Genomic DNA, 21,110 nt, shown 5'->3' on the forward strand with positions numbered 1-21,110 from the left:
AAGAGTGTTGGAGAGTACAAGGAGCTTACAGTCTTAATAACCACTCTACGGATCAGGTGGCACAGAGAAGAGAAGTGATTTACCCAGGGTCACATAACAGGCAAGTGACAGAGCCAGGGTTCTTCTGACTCCCAGGCCTGTACTCTAGGTTATTAGGTTAATAACACTAGGTTATTTTGCTTCTCCATGTCTTGCCTGACACAGTTGAGTCAGATGAGCGATGCCTTTGTCCAAGGGGAAAGGATTTCACTGGGAAAGCAAATTTGCGGGCCCGGATGACGGGGGGCATTGCCCTTGGACCTGGATTGGCACTCTCTATTCACCCCTCCCTCAGCACGTATGGGTGCATCCATAATTCATTCATGTATTCATTCATTCATTCATTCATTCATTCACGGAGCAGCGTGGCTTAGTGGAAAGAACACAGGCTTGGGAGTCAGGGGTTGTGAGTTCTAATCCCCGCTCTGCCACTTCTCAGCTGGGTGACTCTGGGGGGTTACTTAACTTCTCTGGGCCTCAATTACCTCATCTGTAGAATGGGGAATAAGACTGTGAGCCCCACGTGGGACAACCTGATAACCTTGTATCTACCCCAGCGCTTAGATCAATGCTTGACATATAGTAAGCGCTTAACAAATACCATCATCATCATCATCATCATTAATGTCTGTCTTCCCCCTCTAGACTGTAAGCTTGACGTGGGCAGGGAATGTATCTATCACCTCTGTTCTACTGTATTCTTCCAAGTGCTTAGTTCAGTGCTCTGCGCACAGTAAGCGTTTAATAAATACGACTGATTGATTGATTGACTGAGGCAAGGATCTGCCTCTTGCCTTGGTGGATGACATCTGGGTAGAGGTCACTTCCCCAGGGTTCTGATAATTGGGCTGGTCATCCCATCGAGAAGCAGCGTGGCTCAGTGGAAAGAGCCCGGGCTTGGGAGTCAGAGGTCATGGGTTCGACTCCCGGCTCTGCCACTTGTCAGCTGTGTGACTATGGGCAAGTCACTTCACTTCTCTGTGCCTCAGTTACCTCACCTGTAAAATGGGGATTAACTTTGAGCCTCCCGTGGGACAACCTGATTACCCTGTATTTCCCCCAGCGCTTAGAACAGTGCTCTGCACATAGTAAGCGCTTAACAAATACCAGCATTATTATTATTATTATCCCACTGGAATCTGTCATCTCTCTCTGGCTTTAAGTCCATGCCCTCTACAAGGACTGCATAAAGCAGGCTGAAGCAGACAAAACAGAGCTTAGTACAGTGCCTGGCACGTAGTAAGTCCTTAACGAATACCATAAAATAACAAAACACACACCCTTCCAGTCCTGTGTGGCAGAAATGGGTCCAGGGTGTTGGCGGGAGGGAAACGGGTTGGGGGCGGGATTGGGGCTGAACAATTTAATGCCTGGCTTCTTCTGAAGTTTCTTCCTCTTGAGAGTTTTAGCTCTGTCCTAACAGGGGTCGGTTGGGGAGGCTAAATCTGAGAAGACTTACCTGGCCCGGCACTGTTTGACTTTGATTTCTGAATTTTGTCCTTGTCCTTCTTCGCTTTGGGGATGTTGATTCGTAACTTGAGGCTGCCCTTGTTGGGATTTCCCGAGCTTTCCTGGAACCAAAGAAGAAAGTAGGTTAAGACAACGGGCCCTCTTACAGTTGAAGGGGATAGGTGGGGGTGTCCGGAGGATCTCCCACTGTTCGCAGATGTAGACAATTGTAATAATAATAATAACGGTATATGTTAAGCGCTTTCTTTGTGCTGACCACGTTCTAAGCGCTAGGGTAGATACAAGGTAATCAAGTTGAACACAGTCCCTGTCCCACATGGGGCTAAGAGTCTTAATCTGCCACTTGTCTGTTGTGACCTTGGGCAAGTCACTTCACTTCTCTACACCTCAATTTCCCCATCATGGGGATTGAGACTGTGAGCCCCAAATGAGACAGGGTCTGTGTCCAACCCGGTTTGCTTGTATCCACCTCAGCGCGTAGTACAGTGCCTGACACACAGTAAGCGCTTAACAAATACCAGAATTATTATGATTAATCCCCATTTTACAGATGAGGTAACTGAGGCACAGAGAAGTTAAGTGACTTGCCCAAGGTCACACAGCAGAATACTGGTGGATCTGGGATTAGAACCCACGATCTTCTGATTCCCTAGCCTGTGCTCTTGCCACTGGGCCTGGGCCCTGACCAAATTCTTCCAGATATGAGAGGGGATCAGTTTTCCAAGTGGGTGTCATTGGGATCTGCCAAAATCTTGGAGGGTCCATTCTGAGCTCCTACAGTTGCTGGCGGTCATTAGACTCAACCTAGTGGCTCTCCTTAGTGGCCAATGGCCTCCACTATTGGATGGGAAGGGGATACTAATAATAATAATAATGTTGGTATTTGTGAAGTGCTTACAGTCTTAATCCCCATTTTCCAGATGAGGCAACTGAGACACAGAGAAGTTAAGTGACTTGCCCACAGACACACAGCTAACAAGTGGCGGAGCCGGGATTCAAACCCATGACCTCGGACTCCCAAGCCCGGCCTCTTTCCACTGAGCCACCCTGGGAAGCTGAGATGGGGTCCAGAGTCTGTTTATGGTTGTACTGTACCCTCCCAAGTGCTCAGACCAGTGTTTTGCACACTGAAAGTGCTCAACAAATACGGATGTATGAATGAATGTACGGGGGCAGACCCTCCAGATCTAAGAGCCCACCGTGCCCGTCCCCCACACCTTCCCCGGCCCCCGACTCCCGCCCCTTCACCTCTTCTGCGGAGTTGATGATTGGTGCCATCCAGTGGATGTCTGACAGCTTCTGGAGCTCCTGGCTGACATTGTTCAGGGCGGTCTGCAACTCCTCCTGCTGGGGGGCGTCCAGCTGCTGCGGGGCCGGAGGGAGGACAGAGTGAGCTGGACGGGAGTCCCTTCACCCCCCGCGGAGCTGCTGTGGCAACGCGTGTCATCGGGGTGACTGGGTCATCACTGGTTTGGTATCTGGCTTCTGGGAAACCACGGACCCAGTCCGGCCTGGATAAGCTCGTCCTCTAGACTGTAAGGTTGTTGTGGGCAGGGAGCGTGTCTGCTTATTGTTCTACTGTACTCTCTCAAGCTGTTAGTACAGCGCTCTGCACAGAGTAAGCGCCATTAAATACGATCGAATCGATACGACTGAATGAATAAGACGGCTCCCTTGGGAACTGAAATGCTTCAGTCTTTCAGGAAGCGCTTCTGGGCTCAGGGTGCCGTGACAAGCAACACATATGGGGGTGTCGACGTGGGGTCTCTGAGCTAGGGGCGGGCTGAGGGAAAGTCCCCAGACCTCGGCCTCGTGGCGCTGGGGTGGCCACCCAAGCCCAAGTCACGTTCAGCAGTTGGGGACCAAGCAGAGTTCCTCCACAGAGGTGAGCCTCGTCGGCCACGCAAGCCCTCAACCAGGTGCTGTCTGTCTCCTCCTCTAGACTCTAAGTTCACTGTGGGCAGGGGATGTGTCCGATTATTCTTGCATTGTACTCTCTCAAGCACTTAGTACAGTGCCCCGCACACGGTAAGCGCTCAATAAACATGACTGACTGATTGACAAAGGTTGGACTTCCTGTTTCACTTGGAAATTTTATCTTCTGAGGGGGTTCCCGCAGTGGTTGTGGTGTGCTGAGCCACTCGTCGCTGGTGGAGGGGGTTGGTGGGCCCTCCAACACGGCTAGTCCCGTAATTCCTAGTTCCTAAGGTATCCCAGCACTGCCTCTCCTATAATTCCTGGCACCTAAAGATACCCCAGCACTGATATTCCCGTAATTCCTGGTACTTAAAGGACCCTTTCTCCAAAGAGAGCATGGAGCACTTTAGAGACTCATCTTGGGGAAGAAGGGAGGGAGCCCTACTGAACGGATAGAGAAACTGAGGTCCGAGGAAAGTGACTGACTTGGGATTTGCTTGCCTATCAGACAGAAATCAAAGTTGTGATTTCTTACTTCGGGCCTAGTCCACCGGCCAGGCCACCCCCAGCTCAAGTTCTAAGAACACTAGGAGGATGTGGGGGAGGGAGGGAAGAGGGGAACACCAGGGTCAATCATGAACCACACAGAATCTCCCAAGTCCCCCACCAGCGAGCCCGACGTTCCTCCCACGGAAACCCTGAAATGGATTTTTCTGGGCTCACCGCCAATCCAGTCAACCCACATCCTGGAGCTGGGACAGTTCTTTGGGAAACGACTACCTGAGAGAGCAGGCGGGCTTGGGATGCCAAGGGCACCGTGCCAGTCTGTCCACCTCTTCTCTGCTCCTGGGCCCGCCTTCCACTCGACACCAACGAAATGGGTCACCCCACGTCCCCGGTGGACACAAAGCCGCCAGGGGAAAACCCCTCGGGTTGCCATCGGCTGGGATGCAGGGTGGCGAGTGAGTGGCATGGCCTGTCTAGAAGATTGGCGGCGGGGGTCCATCTTTGACATTCCTGCAGTGCCATCGGAACAACAGATTCTGCGGGTCACCACGACAGGTGGGCTGACTTAGGGGAGCTTCGGTGTTCAATCAGCAAGACGTGTGGGCACCTGGTCCCCAGGGATGAGGGTACCCATAACCTCAGACGGGGAAAGGAAGTTTGGTGGCAGTAGGAACGGTGCAGGAAATAGGCCCATCTGAGCATTCATACCTTGAACTAGACCGTAAGCTCCTTGTGGGGAATAATAATAATAATAATTGTGGTATTTGTTAAGCACTTACTATGTGCCAAGCACTGTTCTAAGCCCTGAGGTAGATACAAAATAATCAGGTGGGATACAGTCCCTGTCCCCACATGGGCCTCACAGTCTCAATCCCCATTTTCCAGGTGAGGTAACTGAGGCACAGAAAAGTTAAGTGACTTGCCCAAGATCACACAGCAGCCACGCGGCGGAGCCGGGATTAGAGGAGAAGCAGCGTGGCTCAGTGGAAAGAGCACGGGCTTTGGAGTCAGGGCTCATGAGTTCGAATCCCAGCTCTGCCACTTGTCGGCTGTGTGACTGTGGGCAAGTCACTTAACTTCTCCGTGCCTCAGTTCCCTCATCTGTAAAATGGGGATTAAGACTGTGAGCCCCACGTGGGACAACCTGATTCCCCTATGTCTACCCCAGCGCTTAGAACAGTGCTCGGCACATAGTAAGCGCTTAACAAATACCAACATTATTATTATTATTATTATTAACCCGTGACCTCTGATTCCCACGTCCGTACTCTCGCCGCTAGGCCATGGGACGTGTCTACCAACTCTGCTGCATTGTACTCTCCCGAGCACTTAATAGAGAGTTCTGCACATCGTAAGTGCTCAATAAATATTACCGATCAATTGCTTGAAGAGTATTGGTCTCTCTGACCCTTCGGCTACACACAGCATTTCTCTAAATGGGGAGATCCACCCGCGCCGCTCTCTACTGAATCTGTGATTGCTTCCCCAGACTAAGCTGGGGAGAGAAACAAAACAAAACCAATCCCGTCGTTCACCTGGGATATAGCCTAGGCTCCCACACGTGCATTCACAGTTCCTCCATTCTCACCTCCTTCCTCCCCATTCCAACCCCCGGGTCTCTGAGAGAAGCCGCAGAGTCGTCGGTATATCATAGGCATAAAATCGGGGTAAGGCTTGGAACAGGGCAGATCCTCTTTGGCTTCGAGGGCAACTGGAAGATCCAAAACAGGGAGACTTCCCCTCATGACTACAGTGTAACTCCTGGGTAAAGTGGGATTCTTTTTTTTAACGGTACTTGTTAAGCACTTGCTATGAACCAAGCACTGGGGTAGATGCAAGCTAATTAGGTTGGACACAGTCCATATCCCACATGGGGCTCCCATTCTTAAGCCCCATTTTATAGATTTGACAGCTGAGGAACAGAGGAGTTGCCCAAGGTCACACAACAGATAAGTGCTGGAATCAGGATTAGAACCCAGTTCCTCTGACTCCCAGGCCGGTGCTCTTACCACTAGGCCATGCTGTTTCTCAGCGCTGCTTTTATCAGTGCTAACTGGGATGAAAAACCCAGTCTCTGAGAAGCCAGTTTCCATTAATAATAATTCAGAGTCCACAGGAATGGAGCAGTATTGAAGAGTGGATAGAGCATGGGCCTGGGAGTCAGAAGGACATGGGTTCTAATCCCGGTTCTGCCACTTGTCTGCCGTGTGACCTTGGACAGGTCGCTTCTCTGGGCCTCGGGTACCTCATCTGTTAAATGGAGATTGAGATTGTGAGCCCCATGTGGGGCAGAGATTGGGTCCAACCCGATTTGATTGTATCCACCTCCACACTTAGTACAATGTCTGGCACAGAGTAAGCGCTTAACAAATACCACTAAATCCTGGCTCCGCCACATGTCTGCCGTGTGATCTTGGGCAGGTCACTTTACTTCTCTGTGCCTTAGTTACCTCATCTGTAAAATAGGGACCGAGACTGTGAGCCCCATGTGGGACAGGGACTGTGTCCAACCCAATTTGCCTGTGATCACCCCAACGCCTAGTACAGAACCTGGTACATAGTAAGCGCTTAACAGATAGCATAGTTGTTATAATAATAATACTTATTATTGTTGTCCTTCAACAGCTACTCTCTGAGAGGGCAGGAAACACCATCTGGAGAAGTGGTGTACTCTGGGTTAGAGGCTGACCGGTGAAAGAAGTCCACTACTCTTGGTCTGAAGTTTCCCAGCACGGCCTGCTTCTTGAGGCCTGCACTTCCAAGCTGAAGGGCATCACAGAGTACACTTAGCGTACGGATCGACGTAGCCCGCGCAGCCTCGGAATCGTTCCTCCGACCGGTGTCGAACCGGAAACTGGAAAGCGGGCTTGCTCTCTGCTCTTTAGAAACCTTCCGTTTCAGACAGCCGAGCCCCGGAATAACACTGACTGTCCAAACGTGTCAAACTCGGGTTTGATCCTAACCCTCCCTTGCTCCAAGCCCCTGCACTCACCAATTTTCCTTCCAGGAAAGCTCTGGTTTCAGTGTACAGGGCTTTCACACTAACTGTTACATCCACTGCCGCATTTCTGCTTAGAAACTGAGACGAGAGGGAGGAAACAGGGAGGAAAGGAAAGAGAAATGGGAGATGTTAGTAAGCAGGCACCTGGCTGGTGAGTGGGAAGGGATGGAATGAGCCGGCAGGATGCGGCCCTGTTGCCTTCCTTCCCGCCCACTGCCTGGAGGAGGTGGGTCAGATGCCCCCTCACCACCCAAACCAGGAAGGGGCAGCGAGGAGCGACAGGGTAGCCCCCAGAGGAACCGGGCATAGTAGTAGAAGCAGACGCCATAGCAGAGCCGAGGCTTGGCGCGGCACAGATCTGCTTACGTTGTAACAAATCTGTGGCAGCCAACAAAATGGACGCCGTGAGCACTGGCTGATGGAAGATGGGCAAAATGGAGGAGAGCAGAACTCTAGGCCATATTTGCCCCTTTCTTTCTTGCCTGTAGTTTGAAAGCGGCACTTCTTTTCCCTTTGACCCTGACCTTCGAGGGTACCCTTCGCCCCCCCTTTCCTGCGTATCCACCCTCCTCTCCAGCCCCCACGGCAGGGCTAGTTTGGAGTTGTCATAATCATCCCCGCAACTTCCAACATTTCACCGGCCAGACACTGGCCTCCATCGACTTTCTGCCGAGCCCAGAAATTCATTCTGAGGCAGTGAGAGCATCGGTTAGGCCTGCAAAATTTTCTTCAGCCCTGCGCGTGGCAGCGCCGAAGACAACTGTAACGGGGTTACTATTTTCCATATTTAATAGCGTGCTTGTTTGCACTTAGTTGGATTCAGTTTCAGGAGAGATTGATTTTGTTCACCTGCAGGGTGTAGGGGACGGGGCTAGGGGCTGACTCTGGTCTTCTAGACTGTAAGCTCGTTGCGGGCAAGGAGTGTGTTTGTTTACTGTTCTCTTGTACTCTTCCGAACCCTTAGGACAGTGCTCCGCACACAACGAGCTCTCGGTAAATACGACTGAATGAGTAAATCATCCTTCCATCACAGTAAATTAGTCTCATCCAGAAGAGGGCAGTGAGGCACCGAGCAGCGGCCAACGCGTCAGAATTTCTGATACCCGATTCTTGTTGGATGCCATCTGGGAACATCAACGTAATGGGCAACTGAGCAGAGAAGAAGTTCCTCTCCATCCTCAGCTCCCCTTCAAACCCACTCTCAATGGAGTCAGACCCCGGGGCTCACCTTCCAGCTCTGTTTTATGCAGCGGGGAGAGGAGAGAGCGGCTATTTGGCTACTTATTTCACTTAATGTGCCCCTCTAGGCTGTAAGTTCGCTGTGGGCTGGGAACGTGTCTGTTTATTGTTCTGTTAAACTCTCCCAAGGGCTTAGCACGATGCTCGGCACACAGTAAGCGCTCAATAAATACGGTTGACTGACTAGTCTACAGAGACAATTCCGGGCTCTAAGGTGGCTTCCCCGAGCCGTATGCCGTTCGTTGCCCTCCCTGGCCCTCTCCCCCATCATTCTTCACGCAGGGCTTCTAGCCAGGGCAAGGCCCGAGATTCCTGGCGGCGATCGGTTCCTCTGCCTCGGCTTCCTCCATTCCGCCTCCGACTCTCCTTCCTTTTCTCGGCAGGCTCTGCCCTCCACCCGGGGCTCCCATCTCACCTCAGGGGTGCCGCTGCACTTGTTTGGGAGGGCTTCGCTCAAGGCCAGGGAGCTGCCGTTCACTGAGTGGGCCAACTCCTGCTCGATGGCTTTGTGGGACTTGGCCGCCTCGTGGATCCTGCAGAGCGGCAGAAGGCAGCAGGGCCATGAGTTCTGGAGGCAGATCGGGGACCGTCCCCCCGCCGGCTCTTCCAGGGGGATCGGCCGTCCCCCCGCACCCACACCTTGGCAGGGGGCCAGTGGCTGCTCAGGGGGTTCTGCCAGCCAGGCCGGTTACGCCCGCCCTGTTGCCAGTGGGAGAGGTAGGCAGGGATTTTGTCAAATTGCAGATTTTTAGCCCTTTGAGGACAGGGATGGGGGTCTTTCTACTCAGTACAGTGCTCTTGCTGCAGTAGGTGCTCAGTAAGTACCATTGAAGGATTGACCCATTGACCAGGGCCTGGGCAAAATGGGTCATCTGATGATGCCAAAGTGATTGGATCTCAGAGTGTAAGCTCCTTGTGGGCAGGGAATCTGTCTACCAACTCCGTTGTATTTTTAAGCACTTAGTACAGTACTCTACACAAAGTAAGCATTCGATAAATACCACTGATGATGATGGGATACCCTATTGGTTGCCAGATTCTCATAGTAATAATATTAATAATTGTGGTAATTACTAAGCACTTAGTAGGTGCCAAACACCACTCTAAGCATTGGGATAGAAACACGATAATTAGGTCAGACCCTGTCCTGTCCTTCACAGTCTAATGGGGAGGGAGAATAGGCGTTAAATGCCCACTTTAGAGATAAGGAAACTGAAGCTCAGAATGATTTGCCCTAGGCCACACAGCAGGCATGGGGCAGAGCCACCTGTGCAATTTCTCTTAAATCAGCAAGCCTACTGGTGAGAGCACATGCTAGGGAGTCAGAGGATGTGGGTTCTAATCCTGGCTCTGCCACTTGTCTGCTGTGTGACCTTGGGTGAGTTGCTCCACTTCTCTGTGTCTGTTACCTCATCTGCAAAATGGGGATTAAGACTGTGAGCCCCACGTGGGACAACCTGATTACTTTGTATCCACCCCAGTGTTTAGAACAGTGCTTGGCACATAGTAAGCGCTTAACAAATAACATAATTATTTATTATTATTATTATCAATAAGCCACGTGGCTTCTACCATCACAGGGCAGCAGCAGTGGTCCTCCAGATCCCGGCTTTCGGAGGACACGCAGATCAAGACTGTAAATTCATCGTGGGTAGAAAACGTGGCTACCAACTCTACCTAAGCATGCAGAACAGTGCTCTGCACACAGTAAGCATTTAATAAATAATGCTGATTGACTGACTGATAGAGCCCCTGCTGGAAGAGAGAGAGGGGAAAGCTCAGCCTCCATGTCGGCTTGTGCCAATTCCAGCCGGGTTCTGGGACTCCAAAAAGCTTGGCCGGCCACAGTCCTCCCCACCCGGCTCTCTGGGTGTCAGGCCCATCCCCGGACCTGATTCGGACGGTTCTGTCCCTCCATCCTTCCCTCCGTTCTTCCCTCCCAGGGCTCCCAGGTCAGAGCGGGGAACGGGAGCCTCCTCCCTCTGGGGGCCGACCTGCTGATGAGGGTCTCGGCCGCTTGGGCGAACTGCTGCATCTGGCTGTATTCCTCGTCCGTCAGGTACTCCATGGATTGCTGGGAGTTGAGGCGGGGCCGCGGGGGGGCCCGGTAACCCTCACACCTCTGCTTATCCTCCCAGGATTTCAGGGTGCTCTCGAAGGCCTGGAGCGGGAGAGAAGAGCCCGGAGGGGGTGATCCCGGGAGACCCGGGCAGGAAAGTGGGAGCTGGGATGTGGTGGGGGTCCTGGTGGGCAGGGCGCTGCGAGGCACAGCAGACCACGACACTCACATACACACATACACACAAACCCTCCCCTTGCTTGTGGAAATTTGGCCCCTGCCCCCATCAAGTGGAGAGAGACAGAGGGTCTAGGTTAACAGAGATGCAAGGACACTCTGAGGACTTGAATGTCTCTGTTGGTCTTAATAATAATAATGATAATAGTATTTGTTAAGTGCTTACTATATGTCCAGCACTGTTCTAAGTACTGGGGTGGCTACAAATTAATCAGGTTGGACACAGTCCCTGTCCCTCGTGGGGCTCAAAGACTTAATCTGCATTTTACAGATGAGGTAACTGAGGTACAGAAAAGTGAAGTGAGTTGCCCATGGTCACACAGGAGACAAGTGGCAGAGGCGGGATTAGAACACAGGTCCTTCTAACTCCCAGGCCTGTGCTTTAGGCCATGCTGCTTATCCAGGCACCCCTCCAAGGCCAGGAAGCTAGACATTTTCTTGAGTTCTCTCCTGCACCAGAATGGACCGCCCCTCCATAGCCCTCGGCCATTCTATTTCTATACTCAGAAGACCGGACTTACTCCCTAATTGCTAAGAATTTTTGTTAGCCACAATCCCAGGGAGGCTTGTGGGTCGACAGCGTATGGGGATCTGGCCAGGGCGCTGGACCGGCATTTCCTCTAACCCAAACTGTCTCCAAGGTGTTTGATGTCTGGTCAGCGCTGCCCAGAGGGGCCCCAGGATTTCCCCGGACGATGCTCGGGCCAGTAGAAGCCTGGGCCTCGGGGACTCATTCAGACAGAGAGGACAGCGTGGCCCCGAGAGTCAGAAAGTCATGGATTCTAACCCTGGCTCGGCCACTTGTCTGCTATGTGACCTTGGGAAAGTCACTTCACTTTTCTGGGTCTCAGTTACCTCATCTGTAAAATGGAGATTTAGACTGTGAGCCCCACACGGACAGTCCCTGTGTACAACCTGATTTGCTTGTACCTACCCCAGCCCTTAGTACGGTGCCTGGCACATAGTAAGTGTTTAATACCATTATTATTATTATTATTGTTATTAGAGGAGGAAAGTCCCCGGACAAGCCAGGCCATGAGACTGACTCCCTGTCCAAGAGAACGTCTCCCCCCGGGTTGTGTTGGGGCTTAGTTGGTCCCCTTGGCTCAGTTCTCGAACCCAGGGCAGAGAAGTCTGGGCGTCCCCTCTTACCCGGTCTCTGGTCAGCATCTGGGCTCGGTTTTTATGCTGGATCTTGATGATGCCCGGGGGCTGGATCCAGGCCTCGCCGTCCACCTGCACCGGGACCCCCTCATCCCCGCGGATCGTGATCTTCACCACACGGCACTGCGGGGCGCAGGGGAGGGGGCAAGGGTGAGTCGGACAGCGGGCCTTGGAGACGCGGCTGCCTAAGGGTCCTCCCCCGGAGTCCCTCCCCGGACCAGGCCCCAGAACGGAGGGACGTGGTCGACTGAGGCCCCTCGGCGCCCGGACGTGGGGCCCCTTTGGGCCAAATGGGGCAGGGGGCTGGAATCCAGATGGCCGGTCTGGTCCAGAAGCCTGAGTTGGGGCCGCCTCCCGGGCGCCTGCAGCCTCAGCCTGCCCATTTGGCCGCCACCTCTGGGGTAGCACCCAACAGGGGCCGGTCCGCTGGGGCGATGACCCTGCCGGAACCACCTCTCCTCCCCCGGCCCCCAGCTGACACCCACTCCCTCCTCCCCCCGTGTCCACACCCTGCTCGTTGGGGCCATGGCAGGGGAACGGGGTCCCCAGGCCGACATCCATTCACCTGGGCAATGCGGTGGTGCTGCAGATTGATGACGCGGGACACTGCCATCTGGATACTGCCAAACACAGCCACCACCTCCAGCTTCTTGTCGTCGAAGGAAGGGGCCCCGAAGTTCTGCCGGGAGGGATGGGCGGGTCACTCTCCCCCTCTCAGATGCCCCTCACGCCCTGCTAGATACCACTGGCCCAGCCTCTGGGTTAGGGCGGTCACAGTCTTGGGCCAGGGACTGTAGTCCTCTAGACTGTAAACTCGTCGTGGGCGGGGAATGTGTCTGTTTATTTTATCGAACTCTCCCAATCGCTCAGTACAGTGCTCTGCACCTGGTAAGTGCTCAATAAACGCAATTGAACGAATGAATGTTGCACCCACTCTGGACCATCTTCCCCGTTGACCTGGGAGGTTTTTCCGGCCAAGCTGACTGCTGGGCCTGAGAGTCCGGATGGCCCTCCTCCCACAGCCACAAGCCCAGCTCCACACTTACACTGTCCTCCTTGGTGCCTCCCCAGAAGTTGATGCCCCCAGCATAACTGGGGATGTTGAGCACGGCAATGCCCTGCAAACTGGGCAAGGAAATGGTCACCCCGTCACACTGGAAAAAAAGACACAAATGAGAGAGGGAAAGGAGATCTCACTGGACAAGCCAGGACGAGGACCTCTCTCTTTGGCTGCCAGGCCGGGGGCGGGAAGAGTGGGAAAGCTTCCAGGCTCCTGATGATTTCTGCGGAGTCTCCGAGCCTTCCGGCCCCTGCACTTGACCCCATCACCCTCCTGCCACAGGCTGCAGTGGGCGAGGAGGGGGCACAAGGATAAGACCGAAGGGGAATTCGGCGGAATTTGACCGACTGCTGATGGACATTGTGTATTAAAAAAGAAGAACCCGTTCACGTCCCGGTTCTGTTCCCAGTTCTCCCTGCACCGGCGGGGTCGCCTACCCTTCCGACTTCATCTCCCTCAGGAAAAACGCGGCTCCATCCCCTCCTTCTCTCTACGTTTCCCTCCTCCTCCGCCGAGGCGGTGAAGCTCAGAGCTGTGGATGGTGGTTCCAACAAGGACCGGTCCAGTGTCCACCCACCCCAATGTCCACCTGGGACCCCGTCAGATTCCCAAACCAAAGAACGGGGGTCTCCGGCCACTGACCTCCAGCTGCACGCGCTGCTCCAAGTTCTTGTAGGTCCTCTGAAGGAGCTCCTTGGTGCCCAGGACGCCGTACCACATCATGTTCTTGGTGCGACTGCTGCAGGGGGAATCGGGGGTGGGGATGGGCAGAACGTACCCGTTGGGGATGGGGTGTGGGGAGATGGGGGCGGCAGGGGGGAGACATACCAGGTGGGAACGGGCAGGAGATCCCAAGGCAGGAACAGGATGGGGGCACCGAGTATGAGAACAGGTGAGACGCATCGGGTGGGAAGGGACAGGGGGCCCAGAAATGACAGAAGAGAGGAGGTTACAGCCCGGCCTCGCTGAAGACCGGGCATTATCGGTCCTGGGCCTCCGTGCCGGACCCCATCCCCCTGGGGATATGCTAACTGGAAAGGCCTGAATAGTGGCAGAACTCTAGCCCGTGAGAGCCCGGGCGAGTCACGGGATTCACATCTTCTGCTAGAGGGCTTCGAGAGGCCCCACGGAGGCTCAGGTGGTGACCAAATCCAGAGCACCGGGCAGATTCTCCTTTAATCTTCTCCCATTCCCCTCAGTGTCACCCTGACTTGCTCCCTTTATTTATCCCCACTCCCAGCTCTACAGCGCTTTGTCCACATCTGTCATTTATTTATTTATATCCATGTCTGTCTCCCCGCTCTAACCGAAGCTTGTTGGGGGCAGGGAACGTGTCTATTATTGTATTGTACTCACCCAAGCGCTTAGTTCAGTGCTCTGCACCCAGTAAGCACTCAATAAATATATTTGAACTGAATCAATTTGAAGATGCAGAGGGCAACGCCCGTTCCAGGTTTGAGGGTCATGGCCTGTATTCGAGAGGCCGCGTGCAAATCAAACCTAGCTGCGTTGGGCAGTGGCACTTGGCATGAGAAGCAGCATAGTGTAATGGAAAGAGCACGGGCCTGGGCGTCAGAAGGTCATGGATTCTAACTCCGGCTCCTCCACTTGACTGCTGTGACCTTGGGCAAGTCACTTCCCTTCTCTGTGCCTCAGTTCCCTCATCCGTAAAATGGCAATTGAGACTGTGAGCCCCAAGTTAGACAGGGACTTTGTCCAACCCCGTTTGCTCGTATCCACTCCAAATACCATAATTATTATTATTATGATGATGCAGCAACCACGTTGGTGCCCAGGGTAGGCATGCGGGCCTTCTTTTCTACTTAATTAATTTGGCTTTCAAAATCTGGTTTGGACGGTACAAGCTCTCTGAGCCAAAGATTGTTTGGGATGTTTGGCAGTGGGCAGTGTTTATAAATCAATGCTTCCCTCGACCCCCTCAGTAAGAGCTGGGTCTGGGGAGCCAAGATTCGTGGTAACGGGTAGAGTCTCGAAGAGAGGACCCACCCGTGACCCAAGAAGCAACGTGGCTTAGTGGATAGAGCATGGCCCTGGGAGTCAGAAGGACCGGGGTTCTAATTCTGGCTCTGCCACTTGTCTGTTGTGTGACCTTGGGCAAGTCATTTCACTTCTTCGGGCCTCAGTTCCCTCACCTGTCAAACGGAGATTAAGACTGTGAGCTCCACGTGGGACAGGGACTGTGTCCAACTTGATTCCCTTGTACCTACCTCAGCACTTAGTACAGTGTCTGGAACACACTAAGCGCTTAACAAATGCCATTAAAAAATAAAAAAATAAAACACCAGCCGAAAATGAACTGGTGAGCCAGAACCCAGCTCACTGCTAACTCACTGAGTAGCCTCAGGCTCCCTGTATCCTGTAACTTCTTCTACAATTAATGAATGGTACTTATTGAGCATTTACTATGTGCAGAGCACTGTGCTAAAAAGGGGGGAGCGCCAGCCTCAACCCTGTAGTGCCTCAAGAGGCATCTGAAGAGTCGGCTCTAAAGCAGAGTACGTATCATACACACATCAGGAAGGGGGAAGCTTTTTTCTTTCCCAGTCCTCTAGACTGTAAGCTCATTGTAGACAGGGAATGTGCCTGCTTATTGTTATATTGTACTCGCCCAAGAGCTTAGTACAGTGCTCTGCCCACAGTAAAGCGCTCAAAAAATGACTGCATGAATTGAATGAATGATTTAAAAACCCTGGCATCTAGTAGAGTGGCTAGCACATAGTATGCGCTTAACAAATACCAAAAAAGGGTGTCTCTTTAAAAGAGATGATCGATACGGTTAGGAAAGTCAGGTAATTTATCATATTCAGATGGGTTTGGGGCAGTAAGTTTTGGACTGGCTTAGTGAGGCCAGTTAGATAAGCGGCCAGAGAAAAAAAGATTTCTGAATGTGGAGCACAGGAAGTTTTGCAGCCTGGTTTGGAAATGGACACCACAGTGAATTATTTCCATCAAGTTTTCAGGGGCTGCCAGAGAGCTTTCATTCCAGTTCTCATTGTGGGCAGGGAATGTGACTACCAACTCTGCTATATTGTACTCTCCCAAGTGCTTAGTATACGGTAAGTGCTCAGTAAATAGCATTGACTGATTGCTTGATTGGTCTTATTATTTTCGGCTGACTTATGCCTTTGGGGTGCTCTTATGTCATCCTTGGTCTTTATCAAGGATGGAAACTCTTTGAGGTCAGGGATCATGGCCAGGAAAGCTATTATACGGTAGTCTCCCAAGCACTTAGTTCGGTGCTTTACATACAATAAGAGGCCACGGTACACCATGGGTAAATTGATTTCTGAGAAGATTCTCAGGTTACAGAAGGACAGGCAAGAGAGGAAAATCCACTTTTTTCTCTCGTATAAGTCAGACGACATTACTCCCTTTGACATATACTCCCTCGTATACGAGTTAGGAAAAAAGAAAATAGCTCGACTTTAAAAAGTATAAACTCACCATCAAGTCAAAAAAAAAGTCCAGTAATGCCTTTCCTGAAACTGCAAATCTCTAATAGCATCTTTCCTCATCAAAGCACAGAGGCGAAACGGCCCCAACGTTTGGTTTTTGGCCATTTTTCACTTGTGGTTTGACCTTGGCTCAGTCGAACCTGGAGAAGGTCCAGAGTTGGTCACTCTCTGGAGACTCGGAAAGATCCAGTGCAAACTCAGCCCGCCGCACGATGGGAGTTAGACAGCAAGGACAAACGGGGCATCGGCTGAGCGCCGCTAACAACGGAGCCGAAACTAATGAGACATTGTCGGGATCTGAATGTTTTCAACCGCTGGAGTCGCTTCAGGTCGTTCCCGGCCTGGCCGACAAAGTGGACTGGGTGGATTGGGCTTGGCCCTCTTCCATCCTGCCCTTAGCTTGCCTCTGGGCTCCTCCCAGATCATCTTTCAACAGAAACATTCCGGATATGTCACCTCCTTCCTCAAAAATCTCCAGTGGTTGCCTATGCACCTCCTTATCAAACAAAAACTCCTCACCGTTGGCTTTAAAGTTCTCCGTCACCTTGCCCCCTCCTACCTCACCTCGTTTCTCTCCTTCTACAACCCAGCCTGCATACTTCGCTCCTCTGGTGCTGCCCTTCTCACTGTGCCTTCATCTCGCCTGTCTCACTGCTGACCCCTGGACCATGTCCTGCCTCTGGCCTGGAATGCCCTCCCTCCTCAAATCTGCCAGGTAATTACTCTCCCTCCCTTCCAAGCCTTACAGAAGGCACATCTCCTCCAAGAGACCTTCCCAGACCAAGCCCCACTATTCCTCATTTCCCACTTTCTTTTGCATTGACCTGACTTGCTCCCTTTGCTTTACCCCCGGCTCAGCCCCACAGCACTTATGTTTTATATTGTGATTTTAATTATTTATATCGGTGTCTATTTTGTATTGATGTCTGTCTCTCCCCCTCTAGACTGTGAGCTCTTCATGGGCAGGGATTGTCACTGTTTATTGTTGTACTGTACTTTCCCAAGCACTTAGTACAGTGTTCTGCACACAATAAGTGCTTAATAAATAACGACTGAATGAATCAATGAGTGACTACTTGTCAATTTGCCCAAGGCAGTATGGGAGTGTATGGATGCCTCCTGGCACTTCAAATCCCAGCAGCAATAATGAGCCTGGGAGATTATGGGCCTGCATGACTTGTTTTATTGTACTCTCCCAAGTGCTTAGAACAGTGCTCTGCACACAATAAATGCCCAATAAATACCGTTGATTGATTATTTGATTGATGACTCTCCTTTCCTCCCGTCTGCTGTGGAACCGGGTCGGGCCTAAACAGAGTCTGGTATGCGTGACTTAGTGGATAGAGCACGGGCCTGGGCGACAGAAGGACCTGGGTTCTTAATCCCTGCTCCTCACACGTCTGCTGTGTGGCCTTGGCCAAGTCACTTCTCTGGCCTCAATGACCTCATCCGTAAAATGGGGATTAAAGGTGGGGAGTCTCACGTGAGACAGGGACTGTGACCAACCTGATTAACTTGTATCTACCCCAGCACCTAAAACGACTCGGCACAAAGTAAGTGCTTTAACAGGTACCACCATTATGATTATAACTGGGCCAGAAACCCCTTCCCCTTCTGATCCCACCTCTTCGCCTTCCCAACCTGGCCGAAGGTGAAAGAAGGAGTCATCCACGGATAAAGCTGTATCTCTCTTATGGAAAGGAAAGGATAGGGCGATTTGCGTCATTAAGCGATTGACCTCGGCTGGCCCCAGATAATAACAGATAGAGATTAAATTGCATTTCTACGAAATCAAGTGCTCTAACACTACAACAGTGCTAAGAGCCCAACAGTCCTGATTCAGAGACCTCAGGGGCCATCCCAACTGTCGGTGCTGCCTCCCGGGTATTTGGACACTAGGCCTCCTTTTTTGTCGCTTCCATGCCCGAGGGGTACTGTGAGGGGAGAGAGGGGTGGAGAAAGGGCTTGCTTCTTCCATACCTGCATTTTTTGGGGTGCTCGTCCCTTTTGTTGTTAAACTCCAGAGAGATCTTAGCATCTAGGCCAATGCCAAAATAGTTGTTCATGACGCATCTTTCTGAGAATTGTCTGAAATTGGCAGATGGAGAGGAGATGGAGATTAGGGCAGAGACTGCCACTGAGCTGGAAACAGCAAACGCCAGTTGCAGAAAACAACTGGCATTCAAAACGACGCACGCGGGCATCATCGGCAGTTCTCCAAGCGTGGATCAGGAAGGGTGGGAGAAGCCCAGGTAGCGCTGGAGTGTCTTGCCCACATCCCTCAGCCCAGCTCCCTGATGTGGCCAAGGAAGGCAACCAGGACTATGGCATGAGCTTGCCCAGGGTGGCCTCCTGGAAAGACACAGGACCTGGGTTTGAATTCCAGATCCACCATGTGCCTATGTTTCCTTGGGCAAGTCATTTACCTTCTCAGCACCTCAGTTTCCTCTTCTGTAAAATTGGTGTTCGATACCTGCTTTCCCTCCAATTAGACTGTGAGCCCTACACAGGACAGGACTGAGTCTGACCTAATAATAATAATAATTGTGGTATTTAATAATAATAACGATGGTATTTGTTAAGCGCTTACTACACGCAAAGCACTGTTCTAAGCGCTGGGGGGATACAAGGTGATCAGGTTGTCCCACGTGGGGCTCACAGTCTTAGTCCCCATTTGACAGATGAGGGAACGGAGGCACAGAGAAGTGAAATGACTTGCCCAGAGACACAAAGCTGACAAGTGGCGGAGCCGGGTTTAGAACCCATGAACTCTGACTCCCAAGCCCGGGCTCCTTCATTAAGTGTGCCAAGCACTGTTCTAAGCACTGGGGTAGATACAAGGTAATCATGTCATGTACACCAGCACTTGTATCTACCCCAGTGCTTAGTACAGTGTTTGGCACAGAGTAAGGCTTTAACAAATCCTATTACGCTCTCACCTACCTGTCTAGACAGCCTGGGCCTGATGCTATTTCTTGACTGAACAGCATGGCCTAATGGACAGAACCCAGGTCTGGGAGTCATAAGGACCTGGGTTCTAATTCCGGCCCCACCTCTTGTCTCGTGTATAACCTTGGGCAAATCACTTCACTTCTTTGAACCTCGGGTACCTCATCTGTAAAACGGGGACTTAAGATTGTAATCCCCACGTGGGACAGGGACTGTGTCCAACCCCATTTGCTTGTATCCACCCCAGTGCTTAGTACAGTGCCCGGCAAATAGCAAGCGCTTAACAAATACCACAATTATCTGAGTCTCTCTGCTTCCGGCTTAGGGGCTTTGAGAATGAATGAGATCATTGTCTCCATTCTTCTGCTGGGGAGAGAAGATCTAAATTTACTCCCTGAGAAGCTGAGGGATGGGGTACAGTATAAGGGCATGGGGTTGCATAGATTTCTTTCCTCTTCTCCCCGGGCAGGATGGGAGAAACTCTAGACGATAAGCTCATTGTGGGCAGGGAATATGTCTCTTTATTGTTGTATTGTACCCTCCCAAGAGCTTAGCCCCCTCTCAGGGTGGCACCTGGAGAGTTTCCAGTCCTCCACCATACTGGGCTATGAGAGGGAAAGTCAAGCAGAGACCTACCCATTCCATTCCTAGCTTGGTCAGTGGCTAGCGAGTGGCAGGCCATCTGCTACAAGTCAAAACTCACCCGTGCTGGGCAGCGGCGGCACGGGAGAGAGTCGAGGGCAGAGACTCGAGTTTACTGTGTGGAAGGTGGCCACGGTAAACCACTTCTGTATTTTTATCACGAAAACTCCATGGATTCACTACCAGAACGATTGCAGATGGAGAGCGGGGTGTGTAGGGAGAGGCGTGTCCGTGGTGCCGCTATGGGTCGGAAACGACTCGACGGCATAAGACAGGGCAGGAGCTTAGCACAGTGCTCTGTACACAGTAAGCACTCCATAAATACAACTGGATGAATGAATGAATAAATCTCTGCACGGTAATGAGCTCTAACTCTCTGCAGCACCTTCGGCGGAACCGAAGACCCACTGCAGTGTGATTTCCCGGGCACCACATTCTGCAGAGAAGGGCTGAGTTTCCCCCGGGGGGGTGACCGCATTCAGACTTACATAGTGTTGGGATCTTCGGTGAAGTGGACCGAACTGAAGCCATCCGGTCGGTCCAGAAAGATTGACGACGTGGTGGAGGACACCGTGCCTCGGCGGGAATCTGGTTCAAAGACAAGCGTCACCTCGAATCGGTCCAGCCCGCTATCCTCCGCTATCCACCCGCTCACTGTCCCATGGACTTTAATCAACTCCTCTCTTGTCCACGCGCTCACCCTCACGCAGACTCCAATCAACTCCTTCACTGTCCACCCGCTACCCTCCCATAATACTGCACAGACTTCAGTCAATCCATGATATATTTACTGAGCACTTGCTGCATAATAATGATAATAATAATTATTATGGCACTTGTTAAGCGCTTACTAGGTGCCAGGCACTTTGAAGCACTGGGATAGTTACAAGTTAATCAGGTTGGACACAGTTGCTCATACTCTTCATCCTTATTTTACAGATGAGGTAACTGAGGCCCAGAGAAGTTGAGAGACTTGCTCAAGGTCACAGCAGACATGTGGCGAAGCCAGGATTAGAACCTTGGGCCTTCTGATTCCTGGTCCTTCTGTTTCTTAGCAGAGCACTGTACTAGGCGCTTTCAAGAGTAGAATAGAACAGAGTTGGTAGACAGGCATCTTGCCCACAAGGAGCTTACATTCTAAAGGAATAATAATGTTGGTATTTGTTAAGCGCTTACTATGTGCAGAGCACTGTTCTAAGCACTGGGGTAGATGCAGGTTAATCAGGTTGTCCCACGTGAGGCTCACAGTTAATCCCCATTTTACAAATGAGGGAACTGAGGCCCAGAGAAGTGAAGTGACTTGCCCACAGTCCCACAGCTGACAAGTGGCAGAGCTGGGATTTGAACCCA

At 51.9% G+C, this 21,110-nt stretch overlaps 1 protein-coding gene across 6 annotated transcripts in view; it reads right to left on the reverse strand.

The window, feature by feature from the left end:
- Window positions 1–21,110, reverse strand: part of DGKK (diacylglycerol kinase kappa) — a 161,760-nt gene that overhangs the window by 12,965 nt on the left and 127,685 nt on the right. For 5 of the 6 annotated variants that reach the window (XM_029067527.2, XM_029067519.2, XM_029067521.2 and 2 more), the window contains 11 exons: window positions 20,249–20,348; window positions 18,150–18,257; window positions 13,336–13,432; window positions 12,680–12,787; window positions 12,199–12,312; window positions 11,622–11,756; window positions 10,168–10,334; window positions 8,589–8,706; window positions 6,926–7,012; window positions 2,758–2,874; window positions 1,499–1,610 (listed from right to left, as the gene is read on the reverse strand). In XM_029067527.2, coding sequence (XP_028923360.1) covers window positions 1,499–1,610; window positions 2,758–2,874; window positions 6,926–7,012; window positions 8,589–8,706; window positions 10,168–10,334; window positions 11,622–11,756; window positions 12,199–12,312; window positions 12,680–12,787; window positions 13,336–13,432; window positions 18,150–18,257; window positions 20,249–20,348 — 1,263 coding nt within the window. The remainder of the gene's footprint in view (window positions 1–1,498; window positions 1,611–2,757; window positions 2,875–6,925; window positions 7,013–8,588; window positions 8,707–10,167; window positions 10,335–11,621; window positions 11,757–12,198; window positions 12,313–12,679; window positions 12,788–13,335; window positions 13,433–18,149; window positions 18,258–20,248; window positions 20,349–21,110) is intronic. The other variant, XM_029067526.2, reaches the window with a different exon arrangement.

The sequence above is a fragment of the Ornithorhynchus anatinus genome, chromosome 6, assembly GCF_004115215.2.
Source record: "Ornithorhynchus anatinus isolate Pmale09 chromosome 6, mOrnAna1.pri.v4, whole genome shotgun sequence".
Taxonomy (NCBI): domain Eukaryota; kingdom Metazoa; phylum Chordata; class Mammalia; order Monotremata; family Ornithorhynchidae; genus Ornithorhynchus; species Ornithorhynchus anatinus.